Source organism: Mandrillus leucophaeus, unplaced genomic scaffold (assembly GCF_000951045.1).
Source record: "Mandrillus leucophaeus isolate KB7577 unplaced genomic scaffold, Mleu.le_1.0 Scaffold943, whole genome shotgun sequence".
NCBI classification, from domain to species: Eukaryota; Metazoa; Chordata; class Mammalia; order Primates; family Cercopithecidae; genus Mandrillus; species Mandrillus leucophaeus.
The window spans coordinates 414,983-427,130 of NW_012110286.1; the positions used below are offsets into that span (position 1 = coordinate 414,983).

At 35.4% G+C, this 12,148-nt stretch overlaps 1 protein-coding gene across 2 annotated transcripts in view; it reads left to right on the forward strand.

Annotated features, from left to right (window-relative positions):
• Positions 1–12,148, forward strand: part of INPP4B (inositol polyphosphate-4-phosphatase, type II, 105kDa) — a 501,991-nt gene that overhangs the window by 282,267 nt on the left and 207,576 nt on the right. For both annotated transcript variants that reach the window (XM_011970320.1, XM_011970321.1), the window contains one exon: positions 6,423–6,570. In XM_011970320.1, coding sequence (XP_011825710.1) covers positions 6,423–6,570 — 148 coding nt within the window. The remainder of the gene's footprint in view (positions 1–6,422; positions 6,571–12,148) is intronic.

Here is a 12,148-nt window from a genome sequence, read left to right on the forward strand (position 1 = left end):
CCTGTAGTCCCAGCTACTTGGGAGACTGAGGCGTGAACCCAATAGGCAGAGCTTGCAGTGAGCTGAGATTGCACCACTGCACTCCAGACTAGGAGAGAGAGTGAGACTCCATCTCAAAAAAAAAAAAAAAAAGTGAGGGAGGATATATACACCATGGAATACTATGCAGCCATAAAAAAGGATGAGTTAATGTCCTTTGCAGGGACATAGATGAAACTGGAAACTATCATTCTCAGCAAACTAACACAGGAACGGAAAACCAAACACCACATGTTCTCACTCATAAGTGGGAGTTGAACAATGAGAACACATGGACACAGGGAGGGGAACATCACACACTGGGACCTGTTGGTGGGTGGGGTCTAGGGGAATGATAGCATTAGGAGAAATACCTAATATAAATGACGTGTTGATGGGTGCACCAAACCACCATGGAACGTATATACCTATATATCAAACCTGCATGTTCTACACATGTATCCCAGAACTTAAGAGTATAATAATAACAATAATAATAAAGTTTGGTCTACTTCATGTAGCACCATAGATTTTAATTGACTTTCACAATACCACACAATTAAGCTAAATACTGAGATAACTTTCTCCTCATTACCACCCCCATCCAAAGCAATGCATGATTCAGAATATTTTAAGATAGTCAAAACTAGTCCCTACCGTACTCATTTTGAGTCCTGATGAATTCCAGCCAAAAGCAAATGCCAAGTTTTTCCTTGTTTTTCCTTTCATTCATGCATTACTAAATTCACTACCTTGTTGAATATCAGATGATATTCATTTTATATTAACAAAATATATTTTCTCCGTGTGATTTAAATGGGTTTTGCCTCAGTGGTTGTAAGTCTCTGGTATGTAAAATTTGGGGCCATCTTAGTTTATAACATTGGCCCTTGATCCTTTTTAGTTCCTCCCTAGATTTATTTGCCCTTTGCTGTTTTAACAAATGTGATGCAATCCACTGGCTTTGCTCTTTTGAAATTTCCATATGTTTTCATTACTGTGTGCTAATACAATATTTAACTTAAGATGTTAAGTAGCTTCAAAGGGAAGGGTAAACTTCGCTATCTAATAATGAATAGGACCATCTCTTAGATGACTTTAAATGCTTCAACTATCTTTGTAAGTCCATTTATCTCCTCCTCTTCCTCCTTTAGGTAAATGAGAAGAAAACCAATACGGGCAAGAAAGTGATAATAGTCAAAAAGTTTACATTTTGTGGAAGAACATGAAGGAATCTTTCAGTTATGGTTAATCTTTTCCCTGATTCTGATCCCTGTGCTCTCTCTTGCATTGGGGCTTTTAATTATACTCTTCCTTCTTGCATTTTCCCCTCTCAATTTCCACAATTGGTGGTGTCCTACCTGCTCTCTTCATGGGGAGAGTAATGACGAGAAACATCTGAGTCATAAGATCTAAGACTCATTTCTGTATGTTTTATTTACTGGGCATTATGGTAAGTGCAGGAGGAAAAAAAGAGAACCAGAAAAACTACACAGCTCTCTCCACCACTCTCCCCACAACACACGGAAAGCTCATATTCCCGCAGGAGACATAGACTACTAAACAGACTACTGTAGTACAGTCGGTAAGATCCATGATAGAAATGGCGGTGTGATGTAAAAAGGAGAGACATCTACATAGGGAGGGAGGTAGTATAAGCTGAAGAAGGCTTCCTGGAGGAGGCAATAGCTGAGCTAAGTTTATAGGATGATTATATGTGGTTAGGAAAGTGGGGAGTTCCTGTGATTTGCATGGAATGCCTTGACCAGAGGCATACTGGAAAGAAACAACTTGATGAGTGCAGTAGAGTACAGGTTGTCTGGTTTTCTCAGCACGACATAGGAGCTAGCTTCTAGCTTTACAAATAGTATCCTTCACTCACTGAAGCACAATGAACAGACCTAAGGACAGTCCTTTTTCTAACCACCCAGGATCTAAAATCCAAATTCTACAGGTGAAATTCACCAGTTGTCACCAACTGCAGACAAATAACGCATGTGTGTTTTATTACGACATCTGTAATAGTTTTTCTTATTTTTGGCCAAGAGCTCGTGAGTTTGGCTGGATTCAGGGTATCTGTTTGCTGTATTTTCTGAGTTGCTCTCAGGTTTTTCTTACCCTCACTTTTCTGAAGCCATGCTAAGGATAGTGTTTTTGTAATTTCTGTTTAGGTTTCTCAGTGCTCATCCAATCTTTAAAAGAGCCAACGTTCATTTATTATGTGTTTAAGTCTAAGATATTTTCAAATACAAATGAGGATGTGTCAGTATCTAATTGGATTACAGACTTATCCTTAGAAAGTATAATGTAGCTTTTGGAGAATAGGCAATATAGGTACATTTAGCTGAATAATTAATTAAACAACTACATAATTAAAACTATGGAATGAATAGATTCTCTACAAGAATCTGCAGTGTAGTACAATAATGAATCTGTATGGCCTGAAGCCAATCAAGTTGGATTCATTGAAATATGCTGCTTCTATCATGTACTGGAAGCAAGAAAGTATGTGAAGATAATCGCAGATTAGCTTCCTCTGGAGAAACATATAAACGATAACCTGGTGAAATAAATGTTTGAGCTTTTTGATTATCCCCTGGACCCTGAATCTGTATTTCCAAAATTTCTTGTCCAGTGAACTCACTGATATTGCTAGCATAGCTTTGTTTACAGAAACAGAAGAGAGAAGGCCATCTCTATGGTATCTCTTTGGTTTATCTTCTCTACTCCAAGGTTACTTGAGCAGCAGTCTTTTTTATCCATGTTGGCTTTGTTGAACATTTCCTCGGCATCCTTACTTTGGATAATTTAGAACTGCAGCAGTTTGGCTTTCACAATTACTGAATCCCATGAAAAAGCAGGTGGCATGCTACCTTGTTCAATATCCCTATTACAGTCTGGGAGAAACAATATAGAAATTTGAGTTGTGCTGCAATTTCAAAGGAAAGAAAAATCTGCCATTTACTTTCCTTCGATGTGTTCATCTCAAGGGGTAGATCTCAAGGGGTGGACCTCAAGAGGAATGTGTCAATCAAGATCTGGACTAGTTCAGAACTTTACTCACATTGTTATCACAATACAATGATATGGTCTAAAATATCTCAACTACTTTTCTTTTGATTTAATCGGTCACATGGTATTTTTAGCAATTGTATGGCAATTGTGAAAAAATGAAGATGGGAATACACACAGGGCTCTCTTTAAAAAGAGCTTATAATAGGTATTACATAGTTACTGTTATTGAGATAAGCCTATTGTATGGACAGCAAGTCATCTCCTGCATGAATAAATACTTGCCACCAGTGGAGAGCCAGAGATGAAAGTCATTCACAGTCATTTGCTTATTTACACAGCTGGAGTGTGTGTGAGCAGAGTGTGTATGCTATAGAGAATAATCTTTTTTTTTAAGTTGACAAAACATTCATCTTTTGTGTCTCATTGTTCAATATTGGACACATGAGTACCATGCCTTTCTTTTATGTGACGATAGCAAAACCTCCCCGCCATCAGACCATCAAGAATTTTGAGTTGAGAACGTTTTATTTGCTCTTTGTGTAACCAGTGCAACAAATTTGCATGGTATTTAAAGTTCAGACCCAATTTATTCATTTTAAAAATAATACTGTGTTATACTACATTTTATGATACATAGGATACATATGATACATACATATACTGCATTTTATGATACTTGCTTCAGACATGATAGGTGTTTAATAAGCAACACTGCTGGGTCAAACTGGGTTGCAAAGTAGATTTCATTATACCTACATTGAGATAATGATAAAGATATGCAATTTACTACTAATGTTTGGAGACCTATGAGTCTCAAAAGATCAGAACCTATACCACAAAATTTAAATAGGCAACCACACTGGCAATTTTTTGCATGACTAAAGTGCCTGGGTTTTAAATTGTTCCAAGTATTTTCTTTATAAATAGCAACATTCCCGGAGAGTCCTTGGATGCTGTGTACCTGGTAGTTACAGGAGAGTTCTGGAGTTCATTAATCAAACCACCCTTGATTTCTGCTTAATCTATTTCAACAAAGGTTTATATTCAGAGTGCATTGAAGAGTATTAGAATGGAAACAATAGGGCCAGGTGTGGTGGCTTGCACCTGTAATCTCAGCACTTTGAGAGGCCGAAATGTGGGGATAGCTTGAGTCCAGGAGTTTAAGACCAGCCTGGGTAATAATGGTGAAACTCTGTCTTCACAAAAAAAAAAAATTGGCATGCTCCTGTAGTCCCAGCTACTTGGGAGGATGAGACAGGAAGATCACTGAGCTCACACTATTAAGCTCTGGCCTTGATGACGGAGTGAGATCCTGTCTCAAAAAAAAAAAAAAAAAAAAAAAAAAAATTATATATATATATGAAAACAGTAAACTAAAAGTAGAAGGATTTGTTTTGAGATCAACAGAGAAAATGAAGACTTTTATATTTTGTGACATAACTAAAAATACAACTTTTCTAAAAAATTATTATTGATGTATATATAAAAGGCAACCAAAATCCAAGGATTTTTAACCATGCTTTAGGTGATACAAAAGTTCTGTGTAATCATGAAAAAAAAAAAGAGGTTAAAAAATAGAACTTATACTGAGTCTAGATAAACCAAATAACTAAGTATTTATATACGTTGCTAAATAAGAAACAATTTGGCCATTTTAAGGACCGAAGTTTGTCTTACCATAAAATGATGCATGCATATTCCTAACCATGTTAGGTATATTGGGAATTCATGAGATCCCATATTTGGTATATGGACACCATAACGAATTAAGTACATATTTTTTCTCTTCCTATTCCAGAGATACTGTAATAGAAGGAGTAATCAAATTCTTGTATCTTTGAAGCACTGTCACTTCACAAATGAATAAAACTTTTTCTTTTCTTAATCGGCTATAAGTCCTTATATTTCAGGAAAAAGAAAGTAAAGATAATAAACTCTATGTATTCTGTAAAGAACCAAATTGACAACATTTAAATATTGTGCTTATATTCAAAAGATAATCTTTAGGGGCATACCACTCTAGATTTTAAAATGCAGTATTTTCTCTCAACATGCTAGAAATAGTGTACTTTCTTCTGGCTTCTGTTGGTGCTGTTGAAAAGTGAGCACTCTAATTCTTGGCAGGAGGTATTGTAAGTGTACTAGAAGTTTTGAATCTGGTAGTTGAAGAACAGGATGTTCGAAATCAAAGTTTCCATTATGGTACTAGTTTTGATAATGATAATGTCCCGTGTGTACCTTTGAGAGTGGATGATTGCAGAGGAATGGATGAATAGATCCTCATTTCAGTGTTCAAAAATATGTATTTTTACCCAAGTAGTGAATGAAATACGGTGTTCTTACAAACTGTAAAATTTTGAAAAGAATTTTTCCCTGTACATCGAGGAGATCTAGCCCACATACCATGTTCAATGTTATTTAAAGCCTTCTGCTTCAATATCAAATAATGTTTTTAATTAGCTTTATTTAAACTGAAGTCAACTAATCATAGATTCTTGACTGGTGACTGACTTGATATTTTATTGCCCGCTAAGCTTTGGTGTGTAAGTAAGTGTGACATAGGCATTCATTGCTGAAGAGCAATGGAAATGAAATTCTCCCCCGATGGCTTGAAAGTGTGGTGTGAGTACTGGCTTCACTAATAAGTATCGAATGTTATCATAATATCTAATCCTATATGCTTTTTCTGAATCTTTTAAAAAAATTCTTGGTTACATGACTTTATTACTTTCCCCTGCATACTAAATACGGTTTCTTCACAGTCCCTCTGCCTTGCTGCTGATAATACGTGGTTTCAGGAAAGTGTGTTATTGACTCATTGATACTAAAGTATGCTTGGTATTTGAATTTTAACAGATTTTAAGACAAAAGAGTGAACCTTTCTGACATGTAAGAAATAACATTTAGTAAGACCTTTTGTAACTCCTAAAATAACATATAAGTTTGTGACCTACTATGTAAATAGGTAAAGTTGACTAAAAGTGATCAGAAGAAATTCAGAAATATATTTGTTCAAAGTGTATATTAGGTGTACATATTTATGCTTTAATGTATATTTGTAGACACATACACTTTATAAAACTTTAGAAGAAGACAAGAGTTAATAGGTAACAAATTAGAAAGCCACAGTAGCCACATTTATGATTTGGAGTCTGATGTATATTTTTTCTTTTAATTTAACAAAGATTATATGTCTCAGAAGCTACTGAAAAAAAATGTCAAAATAAAATTCTTAGAAATTCAGATACGCTAATGGATTTTGATTAAAAAGAAATTTTGGATCAATTGAATAACAAAAGTGTTACCTTGACTAATGGTTTTGTTAATTGGGCTTCGCCTGACATGTGTTTGCTTAGAATTTAACTATGACTTTTTTCTTTTTTTTCCAGTGTTAAAGAACCCAGTATGTAAATTATATAGATTTCCCACATCTGACAATAAGTGGATGCGAATTCGAGAGCAAATGTCAGAGAGCATTCTTTCCTTTCATATTCCTAAGGAATTGATTTCCCTTCACATTAAAGAAGATTTGTGCAGGTAAGAGAAAATAACTGTTGTCTCTCATATTAATTATTTTATATCATTTAAAATTCTTAATTGATAAATTATATATAATCTGTGCAACGTTTTGAAATATGTATGTGTTGTGAAATAGCTAAATCGAACCCAGTTAATATTTTCATTACCTCACATACTTATCAATTATTATTTTTTCTCTAGAATATTTTTTCTAAAGGCATAATGATGACGTAAAAATCTAGACCTGAACTGTATACTATGGTGGCCACTAGTCCTATGTAACTATCGATTACTTGAGATATGACTAATCCAAAATGAAATGTTCTATCACTGTAAGATACACACCAGATCTTTAATTCTTAGCACACGCTTGCAGATGATTTAATAACAAAATGTTAAGTTGGATATATTGGGGTTTTATAAAATATATTACTAAAGTTAACCTCATCTGCTTTTTTTATTTAAACTTTTAAAATATGGCTACTAGAAAATTTAACATTACATATGTTACTTTCATTTGTGGTTTGAGCTATATTTCTTGGATACCTTGGTATCTAGCCAATAATTTGAGCTTTGATCTTGTAATAATTCTTGTGTCTTTTCCTCAACTGCTTATGGTTGCTGTTTCTGGAAATAATTCCTATTTGACTCACCTTTGGACTTCTCATTTGTAGTAAGGTTTTCAGAAATTTATTAGTCTAAAGACGACTGGAGATGACTGAATAAAACATGCTATGCTAATAGACAGTATTGTACAACAAAATTAAATCAGTTGCTATAATGAAGTAGAGGGATTTGAGAGCTTATTGCTTGTTAAGAGTATCTCTGGACCATGACTAATCAATTTGTTTCTCTGCCTTTTAAACAAACCTGTAATAACATTAAAAATGCTGAATGCTACATTATATAAAATCCTGTTAAGGTTCTAAATCTCATTAAATTAGCAACTTTTAAAAACTTAACACTTTATAATTGCTGAAATCTATAGCAGAGTGTGAAATTTCTAGCATTTGGGTTCCTGCCTTATGCTCACATTAGTGCACATATTTATTAAATAGTACTGTACTCTTTTGGTAGACTCTGAAGTCCCCAGGGATTCCATATTAACCTAAGCCAGTGAGGACACCATAGACAGGGCAGGTCAAATTGGCAACTGTTAACAAAATTGGTTAGGGTAGGCATGACTGCATGAATACGAAAACAGAACCCCAATTTCAGGGAAATTAGGGAACTGGATTATTAAAATGTGATCTGCATCTAGGGAAATAAACACTAAAAATGAGACAGAAAGGTGAATATTTGAGAGTAGCAGAGTGAGGATCATAAAGCCAGAGAAATCAGACAACACGTATTGACTCAGGCAAAGAGAAGCTATGGCATGCTCAAGAATCTAAGCGCACTACGTAAGAGCCAACTGCAAGAAGCAGCAGCCAAGTTATTCTGAAATGGGTTTTCAACATTATCCCTACCTAACAGACATAGTGACAGTAGGCAATAGACAAAACACATTACCTGGAAGCATAAAGCAAGCTTATATATTACAGTAGAAGCACAAGGAGTTTGGATTTTAGAAGTCATTATCCCCAACATGATTGCGTTCTAGACCACTGGACACCAAGAATCACTCCTACTAGAGCCATGTAATGATCACCTTTTTATCCTGAGGGGTTGAAGACGGTAGCTAGTCCTCACAGGAGTTATGCAGAATAAGGAATGACTCTCAGTAGACAAGCTTGAGATTACAGGCAGGACCCGAGAAACACAGAAGAAGAGTTGCCACATGAAGCAGACTTAGGAATTTAGAACTAGGGCTTACCCTTTAAATGGCTCCAGAATAGCTACATCTAATGTAGCCAAAACTAAATTTCTAATTACAGTTAACAATAATTTATTCTGTAATTCCAAATACTTAGAAGAATTGTAAAGTTCACCACACAAAGAAAAGATAAATTTTTGAGGTGATGAATATCCTAGTTACTCTGACCTACACATCATATACAAGTATCAAAATATCACATGTACCCCCAAAATATATACAACTATGATATAGCAATAAAACATAAGATAAATGGAATAGAATGTCTTTGAAGACATAGACAATATAAAATAATGACATGTCGGCCGGGCGTGGTGGCTCACGCCTGTAATCCCAGCACTTTGGGAGGCCGAGGCAGGCAGATCACTAGGTTAAGAGATTGAGACCATCCTGGCTAACGTGGTGAAACCTTGTCTCTACTAAAAATACAGAAACAAAATTACCAGGTGTGGCAGCGGGCACCTGTAGTCCCAGCTACTCAGGAGGCTGAGGTGGGAGAATGGCGTGAACCCAGGAGGCGGAGCTTGCAGTGAGCTGAGATCACACCACTGCACTCCAGCCTGGGCGACAGGGTGAGACTCCGTCTCAAATAAATAAATAAATAAATAAATAAATAAATAAATAAATAAATAAGACATGTCATAAAACACTGAAATTCATTAACTTATATTCATTAACATAGCATTTATTATTATACTATATATAGTATTTAACATAATAACCAATTTTAGCCTAATATTTTTGAGTTGAAAATCTTAGTTGATGGATCATTAACACCACTTCATTAAAAAAATTCAACAAGCTAGGAAAAGAAAGAGTAATCCTATTTGAATTTGAAAATCGTCTTGTGACCCTGTCTTTTGTCTTCAGTTTAGAAACCTCTTAAAGGATGAGCAGCTGTCTTTCTAATGCTTGTCTGCTACTTTTGAGTCCTCCACAGTGCTATCTTCAAAGTCCACTTCTATTCTCACTAATATCCTTCTGTCTGCATTCACTGATAGCAAATCAAGGGAGAAAGAACGAGTAGGGAATTAGGAGAAAGAAACTAATAAGCTATTGAATTTTGGTAGTCACAGCCACTGTCATTACTGTTGTTATTTTAACACATCAAAGTATTATCCACCTACCCTATTCTCTTTATGACTTTCTCTGTATCTCTTTTGTTATTTCCATATGCTTCACAGCAAAACATTTGCTAACACATAGAAGGGGCTGGTGGGCAGTTTTGGGAAAGATGAATAAACACCGCCTCCCAATATGAAGCTCCGTTGCCAGAGACAAAATTAGAAACTGGAATTGTTCAGAGAAGAAAATTACATTTTAATTCTACAAAAACAAAAGATATAGAAACCTGATAGATTCCAAAATCTCACCAGGGTCTGTGATGGCCAGGCTGTATACTTTTGGCTTTCTCCAATACCTTTTCTGTATAAATCTCCTATCATTAGAATTTATTTAGAAATTCAACAATGAATGTTTTAAATTTTATATTGAAAAGGAGATTTTCAAAATTCATCCTGGAGACTCAAAGGGGAAATAGGAAAAGCTTGTAGGAAAATTGGCCAGCTGTCTCAGTGGAATGTAAGAAGATATAGTTACTGTAAAACAGAATAAGAAATCTATACAAAGGGAACCATCTAAAGAAAAAAGGTCATGAAGAAAAGTGTAATGCACTAAATAATGAAATTTTAAGATGCAGTGGCCACATTAAATCCACAGAGCCAGCAGAAAAGATTTAACACGAAGACATCATATCTGTAATGTGGAAGACAAACACAATAAGCTCTTCCTAAATGCTAAAGAAAGTTGAAAAAAAGGTTCAGATGGATGAGAGAGAAGATGTTAGATGTGCAAGACAAAGAGCTGGACATTACTAAATAATTTTAAGTGTTCTTGGAGAAGAACAGTTAGTGCAAAAAACTTGACAAAGAGCGTTAAAAAAATTACTGAGTCTACAGTTTTGTTTTTACTTTTACATGCTAAAATCAGGCTAGCATTATACTTCCCTGTAGAACCCGATGGGACAGTATCTACTGATTTCTGAGAGAAAAAGGCTGTGGCTTTACATTATTATATAGGGTTAGGTTATAAATTTTTTATGGATGAAGCGAGATGTACTGACATGTACAAGAACTCAGAAACCATTATACACAAAACATTCTTGAAAATCCTACTTGAAGATATATCCTATCCAACTGAGAAAATAGTTTAAGAATTATATTTGTAATATAGTACAAAAATTAAATTATATGATGATATAAAATTAATGTACCATAATGTAAAAATTAGGCATGTTAAGAATGGGAAATTGTCCTATAAAAGAATTCGAGGCATTCTTCTTCGTGTAATCTCCAGGGGAAGCTTTACTCTGAGGTTTTTTCTCAGCTGCTCTTCCACTACCTTTACTCAGATCCCAGAAAGTGTTTTATTTGTACCAACTTCCCTCCCAGTCCCACAATTCAGATAGACTCTTGCCTTGTTTAATGAAAATGACAAGTGCTTTAGTACCATTACATTTCAATAGTTGCAAAGAGTGCAGACCATTCATTTACATGCTTGGAAATCCAAACTGGAAGAACCACTAAGCAAAAATTTTGCTTGTTTTTTTTTAATCCATAAAGACAAAAGTATTGCCTGAGAAACCTTGTATTATAGTCATTTGCGTTGCTAAGGAAACTAAATAACTATTATCTGAAATTTTAACATAAATATTAACTAAGTTGTAACATTTTTTGGTGAAGAGTAGTAAACCAATGAGTAGCAGATACAAACTGTGTCTAAGTCCCTTTGATATATTGTTCTGTATAGGACCTGTGGGAGTATACACACACACACACACACACACACACACACACAGGCATACCTGAGAAGTATTGTGCATTCAGTTCCAAACCACATTCATCAGTGATAGCCACCGCCATCAATGATCTTAGCTAAATCTTCTGGATAAGTTGCTGCAGATCCTCCATCAGCGCTTGCTGCTTCACCTTGTACTTTTATGTTATGAAGAGAGCTTCTTTCCTGAAACTTCGTGAACCAATGTCTGTCAGCTTCAAATTCTCTTCGTTGGCTTATTCACCTCTCTCAGCCTTTATAGAATTGAAGTAACTCTCTTTGGACTTTGCTCTGGATTAGAATTTGGCTTAAGGGAATGTTGTGACTGGTTTGATCTATCCAGAAAACTGTAACTTTCTCCACATCAGCAATAAGGCTGTTTTGCTTTCTTATTATTCGTGTATTCGCTGGAGTAGCAATTTTAATTTCCTTCAAAAGCTTTTTATTTGCATTCACAACTTGGCTGTTTGGCACAAGAGGCCTAACTTTCAGCCTTTCTTGACTTTTGTCATGTCTTCCTCACTTGGCTTAATCATTTCTAGCTTTTGATCTAAAGTGTGAGATATGTAACTCTTTTTCATGAACACTGAGAGGCCATTGCAGGGTTTTAGATTGGCCTAACTTTTGTGTTTTTGTGTTTCATGAAATAGTGAGGCCCAAGGAGAAGAGGGAGGGAGATGGTGGAATGTCTGACCAGTTGGAGCAGTCTGAACACACAACATTTATTGACTAAGTTCACCGTCTTTTGGGTGTGGTTCATGGCACCCCAAAACAATTACAATAGTAATATCAAAGACCACTGATCACAGGTCACCATGACTGATATAATAATGAAAACATTGAAAACACTGCAACAATTCTAAAATGTGACACAGAAACAGGAAGTAAGCACATGCTGTTGGAAAAATGGAGCTGGTAGACCTTCACGAAGGATTGCCACCAATC